At 71.9% G+C, this 23,369-nt stretch overlaps 4 protein-coding genes across 8 annotated transcripts; 2 read left to right on the forward strand and 2 right to left on the reverse strand.

Annotated features, from left to right (window-relative positions):
- The first annotated feature begins 733 nt into the window (after window positions 1–733).
- CELA3B (chymotrypsin like elastase 3B) lies at window positions 734–9,881 on the forward strand. The gene is made up of 8 exons (XM_062593716.1): window positions 734–863; window positions 6,334–6,407; window positions 6,530–6,627; window positions 8,290–8,424; window positions 8,498–8,634; window positions 9,387–9,532; window positions 9,623–9,775; window positions 9,864–9,881. The coding sequence occupies exons 1-8, from the start codon at window positions 734–736 to the stop codon at window positions 9,879–9,881; spliced, it is 891 nt and encodes a 296-aa protein (XP_062449700.1).
- Window positions 9,882–13,039: 3,158 nt separating this feature from the next.
- On the forward strand, window positions 13,040–15,426 carry TMEM269 (transmembrane protein 269). 2 transcript variants are annotated; one of them, XM_062593609.1, is made up of 6 exons: window positions 13,040–13,353; window positions 13,875–13,984; window positions 14,337–14,484; window positions 14,601–14,698; window positions 14,789–14,932; window positions 15,034–15,426. In XM_062593609.1, the coding sequence occupies exons 3-6, from the start codon at window positions 14,450–14,452 to the stop codon at window positions 15,342–15,344; spliced, it is 588 nt and encodes a 195-aa protein (XP_062449593.1). In that variant the 5' UTR covers window positions 13,040–13,353; window positions 13,875–13,984; window positions 14,337–14,449; the 3' UTR covers window positions 15,345–15,426. The 2 variants fall into 2 exon arrangements, with proteins under 2 accessions (XP_062449593.1, XP_062449592.1); XM_062593608.1 differs by lacking the exon at window positions 13,875–13,984.
- Window positions 15,427–16,863: 1,437 nt separating this feature from the next.
- Window positions 16,864–18,169, reverse strand: SVBP (small vasohibin binding protein). 3 transcript variants are annotated; one of them, XM_062593612.1, is made up of 4 exons: window positions 18,068–18,169; window positions 17,308–17,445; window positions 17,122–17,216; window positions 16,864–16,996 (listed from the first exon to the last, which is right to left on the reverse strand). In XM_062593612.1, the coding sequence occupies exons 2-3, from the start codon at window positions 17,422–17,424 to the stop codon at window positions 17,130–17,132; spliced, it is 204 nt and encodes a 67-aa protein (XP_062449596.1). In that variant the 5' UTR covers window positions 17,425–17,445; window positions 18,068–18,169; the 3' UTR covers window positions 16,864–16,996; window positions 17,122–17,129. The 3 variants fall into 3 exon arrangements, with proteins under 3 accessions (XP_062449596.1, XP_062449594.1, XP_062449595.1); XM_062593610.1 differs by having other exon boundaries at window positions 16,864–17,216; XM_062593611.1 differs by lacking the exon at window positions 18,068–18,169 and adding an exon at window positions 17,912–17,961 and having other exon boundaries at window positions 16,864–17,216.
- A 725-nt stretch (window positions 18,170–18,894) lies between these two features.
- Window positions 18,895–23,141, reverse strand: TRIM62 (tripartite motif containing 62). 2 transcript variants are annotated; one of them, XM_062593245.1, is made up of 5 exons: window positions 22,419–23,141; window positions 20,997–21,092; window positions 20,013–20,291; window positions 19,818–19,933; window positions 18,895–19,701 (listed from the first exon to the last, which is right to left on the reverse strand). In XM_062593245.1, the coding sequence occupies exons 1-5, from the start codon at window positions 22,824–22,826 to the stop codon at window positions 18,924–18,926; spliced, it is 1,677 nt and encodes a 558-aa protein (XP_062449229.1). In that variant the 5' UTR covers window positions 22,827–23,141; the 3' UTR covers window positions 18,895–18,923. The 2 variants fall into 2 exon arrangements, with proteins under 2 accessions (XP_062449229.1, XP_062449230.1); XM_062593246.1 differs by having other exon boundaries at window positions 19,052–19,701; window positions 20,013–20,269.
- Window positions 23,142–23,369: the final 228 nt, after the last annotated feature.

The raw sequence follows: 23,369 nt of genomic DNA on the forward strand, positions 1-23,369 counted from the left end.
CCACCCTGGCGCCCACCCGCGGCCCCGGCGGTGACGATGGTGATGGTGACGGTGGGGGGAGGCCGGGGCGGGTTGGGGGGGGGGGGGCGATCTGCCAGGGCCCCCCCGGCGCCCGCGCGCAGGAATCCGTCGGGGCAGCACTTTGCTGTGCAAACAAGGGCGGGCGGATTAGCGCGGGCGGTGGGGGCCGGCGCGGGGGGATTGCTCGGGATTTACCCGCCACAATGGGTGGGAAAAACTCCCGGCGCGGCCGCCCCAGGCGAGATTCGGCGTTGGGGGGGGTAGGGGGGGCAGCCGGTGCCAGCGCGGCACCGTGCCCAGCCCGCCTGGGACCGGGCCAGGCTGGCGGGGACGGGCACCAGACGGTGCCCCCTCCCCCTCCGCTCCCAAAGCACGGGGGCAGGCAGGGGAGTCGCTTGTGCCGGGGGAAACTGAGGCACGGTGTTGTGTGCGTGTCCCCCCCCCAGCCAGCGCCCCGAAAAACCGGCTACACGTGCGCGGAGCGGGTGGGCGCTCGGCCCCCCGGCACCGCCGCGCACCTGTCCCGCCGGGAAACGACCCGTCTCGGGTTACCGGAAACCCGCGGGACCCCCACGGTCACCCCGGACGCCTGGGCCCCCCGGCGCTGCCGCCGCCGCGGCGCCGCCTCCGTGCGATCCCCGGGCAAAGCCCCCCCCCGGGGTGAGGGGGGTGGCGCTGGGGGGGGGGTGCAGCGGGAGCCGGCGGCGGCAGGATGCCCGGCCGGACGCTGGCGCTCCTCAGTTTTTCCACTCGCCGGCCCAAAAATCCCGCCGCGCCCGACGTGCGCCCCGAGGAGGAAGGCTCGGAGGAGGAGGAGGAGGAGGAGGAGGAGGAGGAGGGAGGTGCCACCCCGCTGTCACGTCCGCCGCCGGCGCCACGTGGGCCTCGCCGGCCGGCTCGAGGCCGCCACGGCGGCCGGACAGACGGCCGGACAGCCGGCCGGCGGGGCCGGGGCGCAGCGGAAAGGGAGGAAGCGGCCGCCCCGGCGCCGGCGCTGCCGGGCCCCCCCCCGGGCCCCCCCGGGCTATTGTTTCCCAAGGCCGCGGCCGTTTCCAGCCCCCAAAAGGTGTTTCCCGCGCCGCTTCCTCCGGAGGCGCGAGGCCGGACCCCCCCCCCCCCCCCTCCCCGAGCCGCCGCCGGCGGTGCCCGATCCGCCGGGATCCGCCGGCCCTCGCCGCCAGGCGCATTCCTCCCCGCTCCGGATTGCCTAATTTATCCGGCTCGGCGGCCCGAAATAGCAGCCGTTTCGGGGCGAGGGAACGCCCCGCGGCCGGGGGGCCGGGGAGCGGGGGGGGGGCGCGATGGAGCGGGCCCCCCCCCCCCGCATGGCACCCCCTCTTCCCCCCCCCTCCCACCGCGGGGAGGGGGGGCCCAGGAGTCCTGGCGCGGCGCCCGGCAGCGCTCTCCTCCTCCTCCTCCTCCTCCTCCTCCTCGCCAGGCCATCTTTGGCCATGGGCAACCGCGCGGGGCTGGGAAAGAAATCAGTGACGGGGCCGAAAGCGAAGGGGGGGGGCGGGAAGGGAGCGAGGGGAGGGGGGGGGCAGCTTGGCGCGGGGGCACACGCGTGTGCAGGGCGGCACGCGTGCATGCACACGGGAGGGAAGGCGAGGCGGGCGCGCGCACACGCGTGTGCACCACGGCAGCCCCCCCCCCCCGCCCCCTCCCCGCCGAGACCTGGCGATGTTATCACACATTCCTGGCCTGACCTCTCCACCCCCCCCCCCGCCCTGCCGCCCACCTTAACCCTTGCTTTGGGGGGGGGGGATGGGGACACCTCAGCGTCCCTAAATCCCGCGGGTCGCCCCAATCCTGGCGGGGCGGTTCGGTCCCCCAGGGGCGGCGGCGGTGGGGGGCACCGGCGCGGGGGGGTGGTGGCAGCGGGGGGGGGGGGGGGCCGGGGGGGGGACAGGCAGGCGGCCCATTGCCAGCGCGGCCCCGAGCAAAAAGGGGCCTCTGTTCTGGCGCCGCCGGCCGCGGGCAAAGCCGCCCCCGCGCGGGGCCGGGCCGGGGGTGGGGGGGGGCCCTGCATGGACTGACAGATGGATGGACGGACGGACGGAGGGCAGCCCGTCCAGTCCCGGGTGGGACGGGGGACCCCGGCGCCGTATGCGTCGGCACGACTATTTTTACGGGCGGGCGGGTGCTGCGCCCGTCACCCTTTAAATTTAGCTGGGGAGGGAGACGGCGGGGCGCCGGGGGGGGGGTGAGGGGGGGGATGGATGGACAGACAGACAGACAGACGCCCCCTGAGCCCTGCTGCTGGGGACCCCAAACCCCTGATGGGCGGGCAATGGGGAGCCACATCCCTCCCGGGGGGGGGGGAATTCTTTAGGGGATGGAGCAGGGTGTTGGCACTCCAGTTCCTCCCGGTCCATGGGGGTCCCCAAAACCCCGGTCGGAGGGGCGGGGGGAGGGGGACCCCACATCCCCCTGGTCCACGGGGGTCCCCAAAGCAGGGCGCTGGAGACCCAAATCCCCCCCTCGCCCCGGTCCCGGGGCTCCCCAGCTCCCTGCTGGCATGGGGCACGGAGATGGGACCCCCACACTGACTGAGTCCGTGGGGGTCCCCAAACCCCTGATGGGACGGGGCAGGGTGCTGGGGACCCCCCCTGCCCCGGGTCCATGGGGGTCCCCAAAACCCTGACGGGATGGGGCAGGGTGCTGGCAGCCTCGCGTGCCCCTGCTCCTTGGGGGTCCCCAAACCCCTTAGGGGATGGAGCAGGGTGCTGGGGACCCCCCCTGCCCCGGGTCCATGGGGGTCCCCAAAAACCTGACGGGATGGGGCAGGGTGCTGGCGGCCTCATGTGCCCCTGCTCCTTGGGGGTCCCCAAACCCCTTAGCGGGTGGAGCAGGGTGCTGGGGACCCCCCCTGCCCCGGGTCCATGGGGGTCCCCAAAACCCTGACGGGATGGGGCAGGGTGCTGGCGGCCTCACGTGCCCCTGCTCCTTGGGGGTCCCCAAACCCCTTAGCGGGTGGAGCAGGGTGCTGGGGACCCCCCTTACCCCGGATCCATGGGGGTCCCCAAAACCCTGACGGGATGGGGCAGGGTGCTGGCGGCCTCACGTGCCCCTGCTCCTTGGGGGTCCCCAAACCCCTTAGCGGGTGGAGCAGGGTGCTGGGGACCCCCCCTGCCCCGGGTCCATGGGGGTCCCCAAAACCCTGATGGGATGGGGCAGGGTGCTGGCAGCCTCGCGTGCCCCTGCTCCGTGGGGGTCCCCGAACCCCTTAGCGGGTGGAGCAGGGTGCTGGGGACCCCCCCTGCCCCGGGTCCAAGGGGGTCCCCAAAACCCTGACGGGATGGGGCAGGGTGCTGGCGGCCTCACGTGCCCCTGCTCCGTGGGGGTCCCCGAACCCTTTAGCGGGTGGAGCAGGGTGCTGGAGAGCCCACGTCCTCCTGGTCCTTGGGGGTCCCCAACCCCTGACGGGACGGGGCAGAGTGCTGGGGCCCCACTTCGCACGGGTCCATGGGGGTCCCCAAATCCCCGATGGGAGGGCGCAAGAGGAGGGGGCCCCACATCCCCCGGTCCACGGGGGTCCCCAACCCCCTTGGGAGATGGGGCAGGGCGCTGGGGACCCAAACGCCGCCGCCGCCCCGGGCCCGGGGCTCCCCAGCTCGGTGCTGCCGTGGGGCACGGAGAGGGGCCGCCGCGGGGAGCGGGCCCCGGGGTGGGGGGTCCCCAAGCCCGCCGGGCGCGGGGCAGGCTGCGGGCCACCCCGGGGCCACGCGGGGGGACCCGGTACTCACGGCGAGGAGGGGGGCGAGCAGCAGGAGGCCGCCGAGCGCGGCGGGCACCCGCGGCCCCATGGCGCGTCCGTCCGGCCCGTCCCGTCCCGCTCCGCGCCGCTCCGCGCCGCCGCCGCCGCCGCCGCCGCGCCCGGGCCGCCGCGCCCCGCCCCCGGGGGCCGCGCGCCGATGGGGCGGCGCCGAGGCCGGGGCGGCGCCGCCCGCGCGCGGCGGGACACGCGTGGGGCGGGGGGGTGGGGGAGCGCGCGGCGGGGGGCGCGGGACCCCCCAGCAGCGCGGGGCGCGGCCGGGCGCGGCCGGCTGGGCGCGCGCGTGGGGGAGGCGCGCAGCCACGCGCCGCCGCGCGGACACGCGTGGGGGCGGTGCTGGGGGCGGGGACTGAACCCGCCCCGCGCGCTGGCGCGTGGCACGGGGAGCTGTGGGGGTCAAGGGACACGGGGCACGTGTGGGGCACGGGGAGCTCTGAGGGGTCAAGGGGACACAGGGCACGTATGGGCAGAGGGAGCTGTGGGGGTCAAGGGGACACAGGGCACGTATGGGGCAGAGGGAGCTGTGGGGGTCAAGGGGACACGGGGCACGTATGGGGCACGGGGAACTCTGAGGGGTCAAGGGGACACGGGGCACGTATGGGGCAGAGGGAGCTGTGGGGGTCAAGGGGACACAGGGCACGTATGGGGCACGGGGAACTCTGAGGGGTCAAGGGGACACGGGGCACGTATGGGGCAGAGGGAGCTGTGGGGGTCAAGGGGACACGGGGCACGTATGGGGCACGGGGAGCTCTGAGGGGTCAAGGGGACACGGGGCACGTATGGGGCAGAGGGAGCTGTGGGGGTCAAGGGGACACGGGGCACGTATGGGGCACGGGGAGCTCTGAGGGGTCAAGGGGACACGGGGCACGTATGGGGCAGAGGGAGCTGTGGGGGTCAAGGGGACACGGGGCACGTATGGGGCACGGGGAGCTCTGAGGGGTCAAGGGGACACGGGGCACGTATGGGGCAGAGGGAGCTGTGGGGGTCAAGGGGACACGGGGCACGTATGGGGCACGGGGAGCTTTGGGGGTACAGGGGCACAGGGCATGTATGGGACATGGGGATCTTGGGGAGTACAGGGGGCACAAGGTACGTATGGGGTGTGGGGATCTTGGGGGTGTATAGGGACACAGGGCATGTACGGGGCATAGGGAGCTGTGAGGTGTCAAGGGGACATGGGGCACTTATGCGGCACGAGCAGCTTCGGGGATACAGGGGCACAGGGCATGTATGGGGCATGGGGATCTTGGGGAGTACAGGGGGCACAAGGTACGTATGGGGTGTGGGGATCTTGGGGTGTATAGGGGGCACAGGGCACGTATGGGCATGGGAGCTATGGGGGTATAGGGGACACAGGGCATGTATGGGGCGGAGGGAGCTGTGGGGGTATAGGGGGCATAGGGCACGTATGGAGCGTGGGGATCTCAGGGGTGTCTATGGGCACAAAGCATGTATGGGGCATGGAAGATGTAGGGGTAAATAGGGGGCACAGGGCAAGTATGGTGCACCGGAAGCTCCAGGTGTTTAGGGGGCACAGGGCATGTATGGGGCACAGGGATCTTGGGGTGTGTAGGAGACACAGGGCACATATGGGGCACAGGGAGCTCTGGGCAGTATAGGGGGCAAAGGACACATATGGGGCACAGCGAGCTCCGGGCAGTATATGGGACACAGGGCACGTATGGGGCACGGGGCACGTATGGGGCATGGGAGCTCTGGGGGCCTAGGGGGTATGGGGCACATATAGAGCAGAGGGAGCTGTAGGGGGCATGGGGGCATGGGGCATGTATAGGGCAGAGGGAGCTCGGGGGTATAGGGACACAGGGCACATATGGGGCACGGGGAGCTCCAGGCAGTATAGGGGACACAGGGCATGTATGGGGCACGGGGAGCTGCGGACAGTACGGGGGCACAGGGCATGTATGGGGCATGGGGAGATCTGGGCACTATAGGGGGCACAGGGCACGTATGGGGCACGGGGAGCTCCAGGTGCTACAGGAGGCACAGGGAACATATAGGGCACAGCGAGCTGCGGGCGGTATAGGGGGCACACACATATTGGGGCACGGGGAGCTGCGGGCGGTATAGGGGGCACAGGGCACATATGGGGCACGGGGAGCTCCGGGCAGTATAGGGGACACAGGGCACGTATGGGACACGGGGAGCTCCAGGTGCTACGGGGGCACAGGGCACGTATGGGGCACGGGGAGCTGCGGGCGGTATAGGGGGCACACACGTCGGGGCTCGGGGGGCTATAGGGGCCGCAGGGCCCCTATGGGGCCGCCGGCGCCGCCCCGTGCCCAGGTGCGCGGCTCCCAGGCCGGGCGCAGCCGGGCGCCAGCTGCCCCTTCCCAGCGGCGGCCTCGCCCCCCGGGTGCATATATGTGGGGCGGCGCGTGGGGCGCGGGCGGACGCCATGCTGCCGCTGCTGCTCGCCCTGCTGCTGGCCGCCCCCGGTAGGGACCCGGCGCCCCCCGCGCCGCCCCCCGCGCCCCCCACCGCCCCCCGCGCACCCCCCTGACCCCCTGCGCCCGCAGGCTGCGGCGCCCGGCACCCCGCGGCGCGCGTCGTCGCCGGCGAGGAGGCCCAGCCCCACGCCTGGCCCTGGCAGGTGGGGACGCGGCGGGGACCCCGCGGGCCGCCCCATGGCGGGGTGGGGCGGCGGCGGCGGTCGGGGGGGGGGGTCCCGGCCGCAGCCCCCCGCCGCCGCCGCCGCCGCCCTTCTCCCCGCAGGTCTCGCTGCAGTACGAGCGCAACGGCACCTTCCGGCACACGTGCGGCGGCACCCTCGTGGCGCCCGGCTGGGTGATGACGGCCGCCCACTGCATCTCGTGAGCGCCCGGCGCTGCCGGGGGGCCGCGGGGGCGCGGGGTGCTGCCGGGACGCCCGTGCGGCAGCCTGCAGCGACGGGGCGTGGGGTGCGGCCACGGGGCGCGGGGTGCAGTGACGGGGCGCAGGGCACTGCAACAGGGCGCAGCGCGCAGCGCTGGGGTGCAGGGCGCAGTGCCAGGGTGCAGTGCCAGGGCACAGGGCGCAGCACTGGGGTGCAGGGTGCAGCACGAGGACACAGAGTGCAGTGCAGGGTGCAGTGCTGGGGTGCAGGGTGCAGCACGAGGACACAGAGTGCAGTGCAGGGTGCAGCGCTGGGGTGCAGGGTGCAGCACGAGGATGCAGAGTGCAGTGCAGGGTGCAGCGCTGGGGTGCAGGGCGCAGCACGAGGACGCAGAGTGCAGTGCAGGGTGCAGTGCTGGGGTGCAGGGTGCAGCACGAGGACGCAAAGTGCAGTGCAGGGCGCAGCGCTGGGGTGCAGGGTGCAGCACGAGGATGCAGAGTGCAGTGCAGGGCGCAGCACTGGGGTGCAGGGCGCAGCGCTGGGGTGCAGGGCGCAGCACGAGGACGCAGAGTGCAGTGCAGGGCGCAGCGCTGGGGTGCAGGGTGCAGCGCTGGGGTGCAGGGTGCAGCACGAGGATGCAGAGTGCAGTGCAGGGCGCAGCGCTGGGATGCAGGGTGCAGCGCTGGGGTGCAGGGTGCAGCACGAGGATGCAGAGTGCAGTGCAGGGTGCAGCGCTGGGATGCAGGGTGCAGCGCTGGGGTGCAGGGTGCAGCACGAGGACGCAGAGTGCAGTGCAGGGCGCAGCGCTGGGATGCAGGGTGCAGCGCTGGGGTGCAGGGTGCAGCACGAGGATGCAGAGTGCAGTGCAGGGTGCAGCGCTGGGATGCAGGGTGCAGCGCTGGGGTGCAGGGTGCAGCACGAGGACGCAGAGTGCAGTGCAGGGCGCAGCGCTGGGGTGCAGGGTGCAGCACGAGGATGCAGAGTGCAGTGCAGGGCGCAGCGCTGGGGTGCAGGGTGCAGCGCTGGGGTGCAGGGTGCAGCACGAGGACGCAGAGTGCAGTGCAGGGCGCAGCGCTGGGGTGCAGGGTGCAGCGCTGGGGTGCAGGGTGCAGCGCTGGGGTGCAGGGCGCAGCACGAGGACGCAGAGTGCAGTGCAGGACGCAGCACTGGGGTGCAGGGCGCAGCGCTGGGGTGCAGGGTGCAGCGCTGGGGTGCAGGGCGCAGCACGAGGATGCAGAGTGCAGTGCAGGGTGCAGCGCTGGGGTGCAGGGTGCAGCGCTGGGGTGCAGGGCGCAGCACGAGGATGCAGAGTGCAGTGCAGGACGCAGCACTGGGGTGCAGGGTGCAGCACGAGGATGCAGAGTGCAGTGCAGGGCGCAGCACTGGGGTGCAGGGTGCAGCGCTGGGGTGCAGGGCGCAGCGCTGGGGTGCAGGGTGCAGCACGAGGATGCAGAGTGCAGTGCAGGGCGCAGCACTGGGGTGCAGGGTGCAGCGCTGGGGTGCAGGGCGCAGCACGAGGACGCAGAGTGCCGTGCAGGGCGCAGCACTGGGGTGCAGGGCGCAGCGCCGGGGTCACCGTGGAGGGCCCAAGCGCGGCGCCCGCGGCTCGGCGGGGCCCGGGCGTCCCCCGACGGCCTCCCCCCCCCCCGCCCCCCGGCAGCTCCTCGCTCACCTACGAGGTGGTGCTGGGCGAGCACGACCTAGCCGTGGACGAGGGCGCTGAGCAGCGCATCCCGGTGCACAGCGCCGACATCTTCGTGCACCCCAAGTGGAGAAGCTTCTGCGTGGCCTGCGGGTGAGCGCGGGGGGCCGGCGGCGGCGGCGGGGGGCCCGCGCCCGCCCCCAACCGCCCCGCCGCCGCCTTGCAGCAATGACATCGCCCTGCTGAAGCTGTCGCGCGCCGCCGAGCTGGACGGCAGCGTGCAGCCGGGCCGGCTGCCGCCCGCCGGGCAGGTCCTGCCCGACGGCTACCCCTGCTACCTGAGCGGCTGGGGGCGCCTCGCCAGTGCGTGCCCCCGCGCCCGCCCGCAGCCGGGGGGCTGGGGGGACGGAGGGACGGCTGGGAGAGGGCAGGCAGGGCTGGGAGCATGGAGGGATGGAGGGGTGGGAGAGGGCAGGGAGGGCTGGGAGAGGGGAGGGATGAGAGCAGGGCTGGTTGGGAGGATGGAGGGATGGAGGGGTGGGAGGAGGGAGGGATGGTTGGGAGGATGGAGGGATGGTTGGGAGCATGGAGGGATGGAGGGGTGGGAGGAGGGATGGAGGGGTGGGAGGATGGAGGGATGGAGGGATGGCTGAAAGCATGGAGGGATGGTTGGGAGGATGGAGAGATGGAGGGGTGGGAGGAGGGAGGGATGGCTGGGAGGATGGAGGGATGGTTGGGAGGATGGAGAGATGGAGGGGTGGGAGGAGGGAGGGATGGCTGGGAGGATGGAGGGATGGGAGAAGGGATGGTTGGAAGGATGGAGAGATGGAGGGGTGGGAGTGGGGTTGGCTTGGAGGGTGGAGGAACAGAGGGATGGGAGGAAGGATGGTTGGGAGGAGAGAAGGCTGGGAGGATGGGGAGACGGAGGATGGGGAGACGGAGGATGGGGAACTGGAGGATGGGGAGACGGAGGATGGGGAGATGGAGGATGGGGAACTGGAGGGCTGGGAGCAGGGCTGGTGGAGAGGACAGGAGGATGGAGGGGTGGAGGCTGGTGATGGAGGGCTGGGAGCAGGGCCGGGGCGCCGGCCGGCTGCAGGGCTGGGTGCCCGCAGCCGGGGGGCCGCTGCCGGAGCGGCTGCAGCAGGCGCTGCTGCCGGTGGTGGGCCGCGAGCGCTGCACGCAGCCCGACTGGTGGGGCGGCCTCTCCATCCGGCGCACCATGGTCTGCGCCGGCGGCGGCGAGGCGGCCGGCTGCAACGTGAGCGAGCGCGGTGGCGGCGGCGGGGGGGGCGCGGGGGGCGTGTGGGGGCGGCCGGAGGCCCACGCGGCGCCCGCTCCGCGCCCGCAGGGCGACTCGGGCGGCCCGTTGAGCTGCCAGGCGGCCGACGGGCGCTGGGAGGTGCACGGCGTCGCCAGCTTCGTCTCCTCGCTGGGCTGCAACGCGCCCCGGAAACCCACCGTCTTCACCCGCGTCTCCGCCTTCGAGGACTGGATCGGCGAGGTGGGCGCCGCGCCGTGCCGCACCGCGCCGCGCCGGGGGGCCGGCCCCACCGCCGCCCCCTGAGCCCCTCTTCTCCTCCCCCCCCCAGACCATGAGCAGCAACTGAGCGGCGCCGGCGCCGGCACCGGGGTGATTTGCGGGAATAAAGTGCGGCCGCAGGCGCCTCCCGCGTGCTCGGTGGGTCGCGGCGGCGGCGGGAGGGCGGGCGGCACACGCGCGTGCAAGTGCCTCGCGCGCCCGCGCCGCCCGCCAACACGCGCAGGCAGGGGCACGCGGGGGTGCGCGTGCCGTGAACACGGGGGTGCGTGCGGGGGTGCACACGGGGGTGCACCCAGGGGTGCATGCGGGGCACGCGGGGGTGCACCAAGGGGTGCACACGGGGGTGCGTGCAGGGTGCACGCGGGGGCACGCGGGGGTGCACCAAGGGGTGCACGCGGGGGTGCGTGCAGGGTGCACGCGGGGGCACGCGGGGGTGTGCGTGGCGTGAACACGGGGGTGCGTATGGGGGTGCACCCAGGGGTGCACGCGGGGCACGCGGGGGTGCACCCAGGGGGGCCCGTGGGGGTGTGCGCGCCGCCGGGCCCGCGCCTGCCCGCCGCCCGGGCGTGCCCGTGCGTGCGCGCACGTCCCGCCGCCGTGCACGCGCACACGCACACTCGCGCGCGCGCGCGGCCCCGGCGCCGTTTGCCAGCAGATGGCACTGGAGGAACGAGCCCCAAACGCGCGGCGGGCGCCAGCGCCCCGCACCCACCCGTGGGTGGCCCCGGTCCCGGCGCGGGGGCAGAGCCTCGGGGTGCTGGGGACACCCCGGCGCCGCAGGCATGGGGCAGCCCGGGAGGTACCCCGGGCCCACGGGGATGGACACACAGACACGCCCAGGCACCACGGGGATGGGCGCACGGACATGCCTGGGCACCATGGGGATGGACACATGGACATGCCCAGGCACGCATGACAGACACGAGTCCAGCTGCACCCAGAGGCGCCCAGGTCCCACGGTGACAGGCGTGAGCCCGGCTGCACCTGGAGGCGCCCAAGTCCCACGGGGATGGGCACGAGCCCGGCTGCACCCAGAAGCACCAGGTTCCTGCAGGAATGGGTGCAAGTCCAGCTGCACCCGGAGGTGCCCAGGTCCCACGGGGACGGGCGCGAGCCCGGCTGCACCCAGAAGCACCAGGTTCCACAGGGATGGGCGCAAGCCCGGCTGCACCCGGAGGCGCCCAGGTCCCGCGGGGATGGGCACAAGCCCGGCTGCACAGAAGCACCAGGTTCCTGCAGGAACGGGTGCAAGTCCAGCTGCACCCAGAGGTGCCCAGGTCCCACGGGGACGGGCGCGAGCCCGGCTGCACCCAGAAGCACCAGGTTCCTGCAGGAACGGGTGCAAGTCCAGCTGCACCCGGAGGCGCCCAGGTCCCACGGGGATGGGCACGAGCCTGGCTGCACCCAGAAGCACCAGGTTCCTGCAGGAATGGGTGCAAGTTCAGCTGCACCCGGAGGCGCCCAGGTCCCATGGGGATGGGCACGAGCCTGGCTGCACCCAGAAGCACCAGGTTCCTGCAGGAACGGGTGCAAGTTCAGCTGCACCTGGAGGAGCCCAGGTTCCACAGGGATGGGCGCAAGCCCGGCTGCACCCGGAGGCGCCCAGGTCCCGCGGGGATGGGCACAAGCCCGGCTGCACAGAAGCACCAGGTTCCTGCAGGAACGGGTGCAAGTCCAGCTGCACCCAGAGGTGCCCAGGTCCCACGGGGACGGGCGCGAGCCCGGCTGCACCCAGAAGCACCAGGTTCCTGCAGGAACGGGTGCAAGTCCAGCTGCACCCGGAGGTGCCCAGGTCCCACGGGGATGGGCACGAGCTCGGCTGCACCCAGAAGCACCAGGTTCCTGCAGGAACGGGTGCAAGTCCAGCTGCACCTGGAGGCGCCCAGGTCCCATGGGGACGGGCGCGAGCCCGGCTGCACCCAGAAGCACCAGGTTCCTGCAGGAACGGGTGCAAGTCCAGCTGCACCCAGAGGTGCCCAGCTCCCATGGGGATGGGTGCGAGCCCGGCTGCACCCGGAGGTGCCCAGGTCCCGCAGGAACGGGTGCAAGTCCAGTTGCGCCCAGAGGCGCCCAGGTCCCGCGGGGACGGGCGCGAGCCCGGCTGCACCCAGAGGCGCCGGGTCCCGCGGGGACGGGCGCGAGCCCGGCTGCACCCGGAGGCGCCGGGTCCCGCGGGGACGGGCGCGAGCCCGGCTGTACCCGGAGGCGCCCAGGTCCCGCGGGGACGGGCGCGAGCCCGGTTGCACCCGGAGGCGCCCAGGTCCCGCGGGGACGGGCGCGAGCCCGGTTGCACCCAGAAGCACCAGGTTCCTGCAGGAACGGGTGCAAGTCCAGCTGCACCCAGAGGCGCCCAGGTCCCACGGGGACGGGCGCGAGCCCGGCTGCGCCCAGAGGCGCCTGGGTCCCGCGGGGACGGGCGCGAGCCCGGCTGCACCCAGAAGCACCAGTTTCCTGCAGGAACGGGCGCAAGCCCAGCTGCACCCAGAGGCGCCCAGGTCCCACGGGGACGGGCGCGAGCCCGGCTGCACCCAGAAGCACCAGGTTCCTGCAGGAACGGGTGCAAGTCCAGCTGCACCCAGAGGCGCCCAGGTCCCACGGGGACGGGCGCGAGCCCGGCTGCACCCGGAGGCGCCGGGTCCCGCGGGGACGGGCGTGAGCCCGGCTGCACCTCGGAGCTGCCTTGGCCGGTCCCCGGCAGTGGAAAATCCCCGGCGGCGGCTCATCGCTGCCCCTTTCCGCGCCGGCCGGGCCCCGCCGCCTCCTCTCGCCGCCCGTCGCCTCGCAACCGGGGAACAAAGACCCTTTTGACGGGGACCCCGCGGCCGGGCCCAGGCGTCCGGCGGCCCCCCAGCCCCCCCCCGCCCCGCCACCACCACCGCCGCCGGGGCCCTGGGCGTCCCGGGCGTCCCGGCTAAAGGGCGAGATAAAGCCCAGTGGAAAATTCCTGCGGCGATCACGCGGCCGCCCGCCGGGGCTGTATAGTTTTATTGGCCCCGTCGTCACCGGGCCGGGGGACCTTTGCCCGGCCGGCGCCCCCCGCCGCGGGCGAGCGCCGGGCACGAGGCGCCGCGGCTGCGCCGGCCTTCGCCGCCGTCGAGCTCGGCCCGTCGCGCGCCCTTATCGGCGCTTATCGGCGCCGGCGACCCCGCCGCGCTCGGGGGCTGCAGCTCCCGCGGCGGCGGCGGCGGCGGCGGCACGGACCCCCCCCCCGCCGCCTCCGCCGCCGGCGATGCCGCTGGGCCCCCGGCGGCTCCTCCCCTGCCGCCGGCGGTGCCAGGCGCCTCCGCGAGCCCCCGCGGCCTCTGGCCTGGACCCACCCCCGGCGGGGTGACTCAGCTCGCTCCCGGGAAAGCCTTTCCTTATATAATGCCGCTCCGGCGCCCGCCCGCCCGGCTGAGCCGCCACCGCCGCCGCCACCGCCGCCGTGCCTCAGTTTCCCCCCGCGGCGCTGCTGCGAAATAGAAACACGGCCGTCGCGGGAGAGCAGCGGGGCGGCGGCGCCGGCGTCGCTGCCATGTGGACGGTGTCGCCGCCGGCCGGTAAGAGCCGAAAACGCCGCCCGGGGCCCGGGCCTAACGAGCCGGGACGGGGAGGGTGGTGGTGGGTGGGGGGGGGGGGGATCGCCGGGGCGGCACATTGTGACACCGGCGCCGGCGGCGAGAGCCCGTCGCGCGGAGGTGGTCGGTAACGGGCCCCGGCGGCGTTCCCATCCCCGCCGCCCGCCGCCGGAGGGTTTTATTTTTTTTTTTTTCGGAGCGGGTGGGAAAGCGCCCGCCGCCGCGGGGAGACGGGGGCGGCACCCACCAAAAAAAAAAAAAAACAAAAAAAAAAACCCAACCCGGCCGCCGCGTGGAAAAATCGGGCCTCGGCCGCGCGAGGCAGAAACGCGTGCAAAAAAAAATATATATATATATATATAAAAGGAAAAAAAAGCGAGCGAAGGAAGGCGGCGGGTCCTGGCGGCGCTCGGCCGCGGCCGGGGCGGGGGGGAGCGCGGCGGCGGCCGCCCGGCGACGGCGCGCGGCTCTGTGTTTCGCTCTGACCCGCTGTTTTCTTTCAGATGAAGAGGCTCAGGAACTTGCCCGGCTTGGGGGACGCGGCAAAGGCAGGGTGCAAAACACACTAGTAGGACATGAGCCCTAACGCTTGCTCTAGAGTGTAGCCCTATAGGTATATAAGACAAATAGCGCTTAACGCCGGGGTTGGCTTTGGCCGGAGCTCGGGTTCGGTGTGGTTTTGGCTCTTTTTTTTTTTTTTTTGGCTATTTCTTCCTTTTTTTTTTTTTTTTTTTTGGGGTATTTCCCCCCCCACCCCACACCCCGTTTCGCTCCCCACCCGCCGCCCCAGCCGGAGCCGCCGCCGCCGGGAGGTTTTCCGGGGCCGCGGGAGCGACGCAGGAGGAGCTCGCGGCGGGTTTCGCCTCGGGGCGCCCGGGACCGGCGCGGCGGCAGCGGCACGGCGGCGGCGGCCGGGGGTGGGGGGGGACTTTGCCCCCCTGACGGCGCCGCCGGGCCGCTCGCAGGTATCTCGCGGCGCGCGAAGAAGCTGTTTGCGAGCGAGCGGGCGGGCCGGGCGCGGGCTCTGGAGCTCGCCCGCCAGCACGCCGCCAACGCGCTCTCCACGGCGAACCTGGTCATGGGGCTCTGCTCGGTGCTCTGCAGCCTGAACGGGTGAGCGCGGCCGGCGCGCCGGGCTCGAGCCCTCCGGCCCGCGCGCGCCGCCGCGGGGGGCCGCCCGCCCGCCCGCCCGCCGCCCCCTGCCCACCCGCTCGCCCCCCTCGCCCCAGGCGCTACGACTACTCGTGCTGGCTGCTGCTCGTCGGCTTCCTGCTCGACCTGGCCGACGGCGCCGTGGCCCGCCGGCTCGACGCCTGCTCGGCCCTCGGTGAGTCGCCCCCGCCGGTCGGTCGGTCCGTCCGTCCGTCCGTCCGCGCGGCCGTTTGTCCGTCCGCCCGCCCCAACTCGCTCCCCGCAGGCGCCAAGCTGGACGACTTCGCCGACTTCACCTCCTTCGGGCTGGCCACGGCGCTGCTGCTGCGCACCCGCGGCGTCCTCGACGGGCTGCTGGCCGTCGCCTACGTGCTCGCCGTCTTCGCTCGCCTCTGCTTCTTCTCCAGCGGTACGGGGCGCCGCGGCGGTGGGGGGGACGCTTTCGGGGGGCTCCGCCGGCGCCGGCGCGGGGCCCGAGCCCCTCACCGCCGCCGCGCCTTGCCGCCGCAGGCATCCCCTTCACGTACCGCGGGCTGCCCTGCCCCTACGCCTCGGCGCTGCTGGCCGGCACCTCGCTGCTCACCGGCGGCCACCTCACGCTGCTGCGCGTCGCCGCCGCCGTCATGATCCTCTTCATGGTCGACCGGGGCTTCTACCCGCACGACAAGGTGCTGGAGTCGCAGCTCTGGAAGAAGGCGGTGTACGCCGGCGGCGTGGCCGCCGTCCTCTTCTCGCCCTCCTCCGTCCTCTCCCTCTACTACCTCGCCTGGGCCGCTTCGTACATCTTCTTCCCCTTCGCCGTGTGGAGCTGCAAGGTGTGAGCGCGGCGCGGCCGAGCCGCCGGCGAGAGGCTCCTCCCGCGCCGGCCGCCGCGTCCTCAGTAAAGCTTTCGCCTCCCTCGCTCTGCCGCGCCAGCGCTGGGCTCTCTCGCCGCCCCCCCCCTGCTCCCCCCTTCCCCCGGCCTTTCGTCAACCCCCCCCCTCCGCCAAACCCGCCGCCGGGCTCGCGCCGGGCGGGCGACGCTCCGATTCGCGTTACCGAAACCCCGGCTGAAACCCGGGAGAGCTCCCAGGGGAAGGCGGCGGGCACGGACCCGGCCCCGCGCGCAGGTTTGGGGGGAAACCCGCCGATCGGGTCTCTAGAGGGTGGGAAAAAAGGCAGCCCCGGAGTCCCACGTCTTTTAAAAGCTGACCCCGAGGCACCGGGAGCATTTTGGTATTTATTTTTTACCCCTCGCCGCAGGGAAATGCGTCTTGAACACGTCCTTTTTTTTTTCTTTTTTTTCCTTCCTGCATTCGCTTGACGGGGTGGGAGGGAGCGGAGGTCAAAGGAACAGAAAATGGGGCTCGAAAAAACCATCGGTTCGAACTTTCTGGAAATAAATAAATATGGAGGAAAACCTGCAGCGCTGCCATGTGCGAGTCTGTGCGCGCCCGGAGAGCAGCGGCCGGAGCGCGCGCGTGGGCGGAGGAAGGAAGCGAAGGTCAAACCTCGCACCGCGCCGAGCAGCAGAGGAAGCCGGAGCAAACCTCCGGCGAAAGCCCCCGGAGAGGCGCCGCGGCTAGCAGCTGCGAGCTGGACGCAGCGCCAGCCCTCCGGAGAGCGGCCGCCTCCCGGCGCCGGCGCTGAGCCCCGGGGGAGCCCGCTCTCGTTCGGCTCTCCCCCGCGCTCGGCACGAGGCGAGCCGGAGCCGGCGGCCGCCGCAGCTGCTCTGGCGCACGCCGCCGCGGAGGAGCTCCCCGCGGCCCGGATCCGCGCACGGCGAGGGGGAGACCTGCTTTCCCCCCTCCCCGCGGAGAATCCCTTTGCCAAGGCTGCGTTTCTCAGGCAAAACAGCACTAAAAAAAAAAATCGGCTCAGCTCTTAGACAATAGACCGCAGCCACGCTCATCTGCTCCCGGGTTTCTCCACGGCACACGGCACGAGCTCCCCGTCCCAACGCTCCTCAGCCCGCGCGGAGCCCCCAAACCCCGCGAGCCGAGCCGCGCGGCGACGTTCGGCCCCGTCTCGTGGCTAAGCTTCACCCTCCGCCCCGCTCGGGCGGCTACTCGCGGGTGCCGGAAGCGAGCACCGACGCTCCCGCCACCTCGCCGCTCCGCTCGCACCGGTTCTCTGCCTTCCCAGCACGTTCCTTCGCTCTCTGCTCTGCCGCGTCGTCCCGAAGCCGCCGGCGAGCCGGCGGGGAGCGACGCTGCTCTCCTGCCGCACTCTCCATCGGGGCAGCACCGGCACCGCTCCAGCTGCCCTCCCGCGACACCGCGAAGGTGGCGGTACAACCCTGGCGCTTGGAGCCACCGCGTGGCAGCGCCGGTCAGCGTGACCAGAGGCCCACGAGAAGCGTGGAATAACCACAGCTTTTATTAAAAAAAAAAAAAAGTTATTTTCCAAACCAAAGTAATAAATAGAGAACGTGTTAGAAAAGGAGGCAGACGCCAGATGAGGGAGCATCGAAGGCAGGGGCTGAGGGAGGGAGGCAGCGCCGAGGCGGGACGCGCCCTCGCGGGGAGCACGCCGCTCGGCCACGTCCCGCGTCGCCGTCGGGCGCCAGCACCGCAGCATCGGGGACGCAGCCCCGGCGCTGCCTCCCGGCGCGCGGAGCAGGCTCCTCACTCCCCGGACGCCTGCATCTGCTTGCAGAAGGAGTCAAACTGCTGCTGCTCCAGCTCTGTCATCACTCTGTTGAGAGCGTAGATCTGCACGGAGAAAAAGAGATGGAGGAGGGGGGGAAAGGCTCCCGCCCGCCCGCGCCGCGCCTCGCCGCCGGGGCGCCGCGGGACGGCTCACCTCGGCCCTCTGCCTCTGCTTCAGCTCCTGCTGCGCCGACTTCTGCTTAGCCTTCTCCAGCCGGGCCGCCGGCTCCTTGGCCTTGGGCTTCTCCTTCCGCCCGCCGCTCGGCTCCATGGCTGCGGCACGGCCACGCGCCTGCCACCGGGGCCGGCTCAGGGGGCTGCGTGCCAGCCCCACGGCGCCGCCCCCCGGCTCCCCGTGGCCCCCCGGCCCCCCCCCCCCCCAAAAGGAGCCGCCAGGGGCCCGTAGCTCCTCAGAGCCCCGCAGCCCACGCGGGGGGCTGTAGTGGCTGCAGCCCCTCCAGCCCCCCCAACCCCTCACAGGTGCCCCACGCACGCCAGAGTCCCGTAACAACCCTCTGGCCCCACAGCCCCCTGCAGGCCCCACAGTTCTCTCCCACACACATCTAGGTCTCGCAGCCCTCCCCCCCGAGCCCCATAACTCCCCACACACAGCTCACGCAGCTCCCCCAGAGCCCCACAACTGCCCCCATACACACACACACGGCTCCTCCAGCTTCCCAGAGCCCCAAAACACCCCCCACACATCCGAGCCCCACAGTCGCCCCCCCCCCGAGCCCCATAACCCTCCCTGTGCACACCTGGGCCCCACAGACTTTTCAGAACCCCATAACCCGCCCAGTCTCCCCATAGGCTCCATATGACACCAGGTTCCACAGACCCCCCAAACCCCCCAGGGCAACTCGCAGCCCCACGGCCGCCCCCAAGGCCCCACAACGCCCCCTCCAGCCCGGTACCGGCGGCCCCGCTGCCCGGCCCAAGATGGCGGCGGAGGCCCGGCCCCCATCGGCCGCTCGGCGCTCGACCGTTCGCGCCTGACTGCGCCTGCGCGGAAATGGAGCAGCGGGGGCTGGGTGCGGGGCGCGGCGGGACCCGCAGCCGCAGCTCCGCGGGGCGGGGGCGCCACCGCGCATGCGCCGCCAGCGACCGCTCGGCCGGCAGGTGGCGCCAGCGAGCGCCGCGGCGCCGCCTAGCGGGCGGGCGGGGAACCGCCGCGCCCCAGGGCCTCCCAGTGCATCCCAGTGCCCCCAGTGCATCCCCTCAGCGCACCCCCACGCCCTCTCAGCGCCTCCCAGGACCCGCTCCGTGCATCTCCATGCCCTCTAGTTGCCCCAGTGCATCCCAGTTCCTTCCAGTGCCAAGTGCACCCAGTGCATCTCAGTACCGCCCAGCTCTCCCCAGTACCACCAGTGCCTCCCAGCTCTCCCCATTGCCACTCAGTGCCTCCCTCAGTGCCCTCTCAGTTCTCCCCAGTTCCCGCCACAGCACCTTTTCAGTGCCCTACCAGCTCCTACAGTCTCCCAGTTCCCCTCTCCCAGTTCCCTCCGGTGCCTGCTCAGAGCCCTCCCAGTTTTCCAGTGCTTCCCAGCTCCTCCAGTGCCTCCCCACTGCTTGTAAGGCCTCCTGGGTCCCCCCATGGTGCCTTCCCAGTGCCGCCAATGCTGCCCAGTCCCCTCCCAGTTCCCCCCACGCCGCACCCTCCCCCCCGCCCAGCAATTCCCTGTGCCGCAATCACCCCCCGCCCCGCGTCACCCTGCCGTAGGGAGCAAACGGCGCCACCAGCCCAGCTCCCCCGGGCCAAAAATCACCCTTTTATTGCGGGGGCCGGAGCGCGCGGGGGGGCGCGAGAGCCGGCGGCCGCGTGGAAGCACAGGACGGCAGAGACGGGGCGGCCGGGCCGCATCCAGCCCCGCCGTGGGCAGGGAAAGGGCGGGCTGGGGCCGGGCGGCGGGGACGAGGTGTCGCCGGCCGCCGCTTCCCGCCCCGCTCCGGCGCTGGGGGCGAGCTGCGCCCCGTGCCGGCGCGGCGGTCCCGAGCCGCTAGATGCGGACGGTGTTTATCCGCAGCGGCTGCACGTTCTTCCCGTTGGCGTGGCTCTGCCCGGGGCTGAAGTAGGAGCAGAGCTTGCCGGGGAACTTCTCCCGGAAGGTGTAGAGCCAGGACATGTCGTCGGCGTTGTAGAAGATCAACAGACCCTTGTCGTAGTCCAGGAAGACGCCCACTTTCTCCAGCTTGCTCTTGACATTGAGCCGGGTCCAGGGCTCCGTGCAGGCGCTGTACTGGTTCCCGTCGTGCATGACGATGCAGTAAAAGCCCCGGCTGGGCTGGATCTGGATGCTGCCCTTGCGGGTGACGGCCTCGTGCGCCAGCCCGATCATCCACTGGGTTTTCTCGGAGACGACCACCTCCCAGTAGTGCACGCCGCCGCCGAAGGCCTCCGCGCCCAGCACCGAGACCTCCACGTCGAAGCGCTTGGGCGAGTCCTGCAGCGGCTGCGGGTGCAGGTTCCCGTACGCCACGATGGTGCAGTCGTCGGAGAGGATGAGGCGCTGGTGGGCCGTGCCGGGGTCCAGCGTCAGGGCTGCCGGCACTGCGAGAGCGAGCGGCGCGGCGGGTCAGCCCGCGGCCCCCCGCCCGCCTCTCCGGACTCGGACGCGAAATTTTGCAAAGGAAAGCGCCCGCCGCGGGGCTTCGGGGCGTCCTTACCGGGATGGATGTCCTGGAAGAGGGACTTCCATATCGTGTACTGCAGCGGGCCCATGTACTTGGAGGTGGGAAAGTCCTCGTAGGTGAGGTTCGTCTCGTGGATCTTCCCCTTGAGCCTGGGGGCAGGAGCAGCGCCGTCAGCCGGGGCGGGCGGCGGAGGCGCCGCGGCCGGCCCCGGCCCCCCGGCTCACCCACCTCTCCGAGAGCGAGGCGACGCCGGCCAGGAAGACGTGCTTGTCGGCCTCGGCCAGGCGCTCCTGCAGGATCTGGCTGCCCTCCTGCACCTTGCGCAGCTGCTGGCTGTAGCGCTGGATCTTCTGCTCGATGTCGGTGAGCGTGCGCGCCGTGTCCGCCTCCAGCTCCTCCAGCATCGCCTTCTGCCGCTCCCGCAGCAGCCGGTGCAGCCGCTCGAAGGCCTCCCCGATGGTCACCCGCAGGCTCTTGGCCGAGGACTGCAGGCAGGACGTTACGCCCCTGCGGGCACTTTTGCAGGGAGCAGATCCCTCTGCCCTGCCCGACCCTCTCCTCCCCTCCGTTTGGAGCTTAATTTCAGAGGAAAAACCTCCCCAGAGAGCCCCCGACCCACTGCAAAAGCTCCGGGGCCGGCAGGATGTCCCGCAGCCGGGACACAGCTCCCAGGGATGCCGCCTTATAGAAAACCCATCCCCTGCCCCACCGCCGGCGGAGACGGAGAGAAAATGCAGCTGCTGCTTAAAAAGATGGGAGCCTGGCTGCAAACGAATGGCCCCTTCCCAGGAACTCCTAAGCAAGCAGGAAGAGTGAGGAGCTAAATAAAAGCAGCTCATAAAGAAATAAATCGCAGGGAGTGATGGATAGGGTGCTGCAGCTGGGAGAGCAGGCGGAGAGAGCAGGAATCAGCTTGATATATGGCTTCATCAGCCACGGCACAGCGCCACGGGGAAGGAAAAAAATTGGGCAGATGAGTGAATCCGCGGGGCTTTGGGCCTGGGGAGCCTGTGGAGGGGGAGCCCCTACAGCTCCGGTGGGACACAGCTCCCAAAATCGGGCTGGCGAGGTGGCAGGGCGGGCGGCCGGGGCCATTCACAGTCTCCGTGGTGCTGGGAAAGCCCATCCGGCTGCGTTCCCACCCCGCAAGAGGGGACGGACGGATGGACAGACGGACATGGCCCCAGCTCGGCAGGACGGCCCCACGCTTACCTTGGTCTCGGCCAGCTGCCGTTTGAGGAGGTGCAGGGCCTCGGTGTGGCCTCGCTCGCTCTCCTGCAGGCCCTGGAGCTGCTCCTTCAGCTCCCGCTGCAAGGCAAGGCGGGCGGTCAGATCCCGGCGCGGAGCCCCGGCCACCCCGAAACGGGAGCCGCGCACGGTGCCAGAGCCGCACCGAGGCCCCCGGGTGCCCGACGCCAAGCGGGCGGCGGAGGCCAGCACGGAGCGAAGCCAGTTCCCCTGCCTGAGCCCCGGACGGGACCCAACAGAGCGGGGACAAGGCTGGAAAAGCCCCGTGGAGGGACGGGAGGCGACCGGGCATTGCAGCGGCCTGAGGAGCAGAAACTGTGGATATTTCATAGCCCAGAAGCAAAGGCATCCAAAAATCCACCCCGCTGCGAGCCGTCGCTCCCCCCTGCCCACCCCAGAGGCAGCCGAGGCCCCCCGGGGCCCTGCGTCCCAGCCCCATGAATCTTTAATAAGGTATTAACGGGCGCTACCAGCTGGAAAGGGATGAGTCAGGGCTCGCGAAGGTCGGTGGCTGGCCCCTGCCCAGCTGCACACACACACACACACGCAGGGGAAAGCAGATCTCCCCAAAGCCCGCCCCGGGTTTAGGGGGAGCACGGCGCTCGGCGGCGGGTCCCGGCACCCAGCGCGCGCCAGCTCGCTCTGCCGCCGCACCGCGAGGAGAAAGGTCTCCACCGGAGCGGGAAGCGGCAGCGCGCCGGCAGCGCCTCCCAAAGCCCCGCTCCTCCGCGCCGGCAGGGTTACACGAGTCAAGCGCCAATTTGGATCTCGGGCGCCCGCCAGCAGAGCTGAGGTGCGGGGCGACGCGTCCCTCGGATAGCGGGATACGCCCAGCAAAGACGGGAGCTGCAATGGGAAGAGGATGCAGCGTTGGGTCCCTGCTGGCACGGCCGGTCTGAGGCTGAACCGGGAGCCCGGAGGGACGGTGCTGCGGGCACTGCTCGCAGGCAGAGCCAGAGCTGGGTCTCCACTGCGGACAACGCGGGTGGGAGACCCGTTTCCACAGCCTCCGGGATGGAGGAAGCCTCCCCGAGGCACAGGGGGCTTTGGGCCCCTGGGTGGGAGCATGGGGCAGATGGACTGCGGGCTCCAGTTCCTTGGGAGATCCCACAGCGCTCCACATCCACAGGAATACACGGATGGATGGACAGGGGCATCCCAAGGGAGCAGCTCTCCGGAGCTCCAGATGGATGGATAGACAGATGGATAGATGGCAGCATCCCACGGGGAGAGCACTCCAGCCCCATAGAAATGCACAGATGGGAGGAAAGGAGGAACGCCAAGGAGTGAACGCTCCAGCAAACGTATACACAGACACCGCTGGGAACCGGACGGGGAGCAGCACCCCAGACGGGCCCGGGCGTCCTGGTGTCACTGCGCACCCACCTGCAGCTCCTCAAAGGCATCGTCCACGTTGGTGACCTGGTGCTGCTCGTGCACAGCGGGCTCGTCGCAGAAAAAGCAGACGACGGCGCGGTCGGTGAGGCAGAAGAGCTTGACCTTCTCGTGGTCCTTGCAGGGGAAGGGGCTGCGCTGGGCGCCCAGGATGGCGTCGAGCGGGAAGGCGCTGTAGCGCTCCACAATGTTGGCCAGCTTGAGGCTGGGAGCCAGGGTGGGCTCTGCGAAGGTGCGCCGGCACTCGGGGCAGTCCCGGGCACCCTGGGGCTCCTGGCGCACCCAGTGCTCGGTGATGCACCGCCGGCAGAAGTAGTGCTCGCACCCGAAGCTCACCGGGTCCTGGTAGATGCTCAGGCAGATGGAGCAGAGCAGCTCGTCCTTCAGGCTGCAAGCCATGGCCCGGCTGGGGGGCGGCCCGGGCCGGGCCAGCGGGGCTGCCCGCGGCGCTGCGACGGGGGCACCGGCGCTCGAGGCCGGCCCCCACGGGACCCACGGTCGAGGCCGGCCCCCAGGTCTGCCCCTCGGAGGGACCCGGGCTCGAGGCTGCCTCCCGGTTCAGCCCCTGGTAGGGGCCCAGGCCTGAGGCTGCCCCCCCGGTTCAGCCCCCCTAGAGGGACCCAGGGTCAAGGCTGCCCCACGGTTCAGCCCCCCTAGAGGGACCCGGGTTCGAGGTTGCCCCCCGGTTCAGCCCCTTGTATGGACCCGGGCTTGAAGCTGCCCCCCGACTCTGCCCCCCCTAGAGGGACCCGGGTTCGAGGCTGCCCCCCGACTCTGCCCCCCTAGAGGGACCCGGGTTCGAGGCTGCCCCCCGGTTCAGCCCCCCTAGAGGGACCCAGGGTCAAGGCTGCCCCCCGGTTCAGCCCCTTGTACGGATCAGGGCTCGAGGCTGCCCCCCAGCTCTGCCCCCCTAGAGGGGCCCAGTTCAAGGCTGCCCCCCGG

Source organism: Rhea pennata, chromosome 22, assembly GCF_028389875.1.
Source record: "Rhea pennata isolate bPtePen1 chromosome 22, bPtePen1.pri, whole genome shotgun sequence".
NCBI lineage: Eukaryota > Metazoa > Chordata > Aves > Rheiformes > Rheidae > Rhea > Rhea pennata.

Bases quoted from the DNA above. Each gene is read 5' to 3' on its own strand.
- CELA3B (XM_062593716.1), top strand. From the start codon at position 734: ATGCCCGGCCGGACGCTGGCGCTCCTCAGTTTTTCCACTCGCCGGCCC. The intron at 6,628-8,289 runs GTGAGCGCCCGG...GCCCCCCGGCAG, and splicing joins ACGGCCGCCCACTGCATCTC to CTCCTCGCTCACCTACGAGG. The intron at 9,533-9,622 runs GTGAGCGAGCGC...CCGCGCCCGCAG, and splicing joins GCGAGGCGGCCGGCTGCAAC to GGCGACTCGGGCGGCCCGTT.
- TMEM269 (XM_062593608.1), top strand. From the start codon at position 13,329: ATGTGGACGGTGTCGCCGCCGGCCG. The intron at 13,354-14,336 runs GTAAGAGCCGAA...GGCCGCTCGCAG, and splicing joins GACGGTGTCGCCGCCGGCCG to GTATCTCGCGGCGCGCGAAG. The intron at 14,699-14,788 runs GTGAGTCGCCCC...CGCTCCCCGCAG, and splicing joins CGACGCCTGCTCGGCCCTCG to GCGCCAAGCTGGACGACTTC.
- SVBP (XM_062593612.1), bottom strand. From the start codon at position 17,424: ATGGAGCCGAGCGGCGGGCGGAAGGAGAAGCCCAAGGCCAAGGAGCCG. The intron at 17,217-17,307 runs GTGAGCCGTCCC...TTCTCCGTGCAG, and splicing joins AGCAGAGGCAGAGGGCCGAG to ATCTACGCTCTCAACAGAGT.
- TRIM62 (XM_062593245.1), bottom strand. From the start codon at position 22,826: ATGGCTTGCAGCCTGAAGGACGAGCTGCTCTGCTCCATCTGCCTGAGC. The intron at 21,093-22,418 runs GTGGGTGCGCAG...CTTGCCTTGCAG, and splicing joins ATGCCTTTGAGGAGCTGCAG to CGGGAGCTGAAGGAGCAGCT. The intron at 20,292-20,996 runs GTAAGCGTGGGG...AAGTGCCCGCAG, and splicing joins GGCAGCTGGCCGAGACCAAG to GGGCGTAACGTCCTGCCTGC.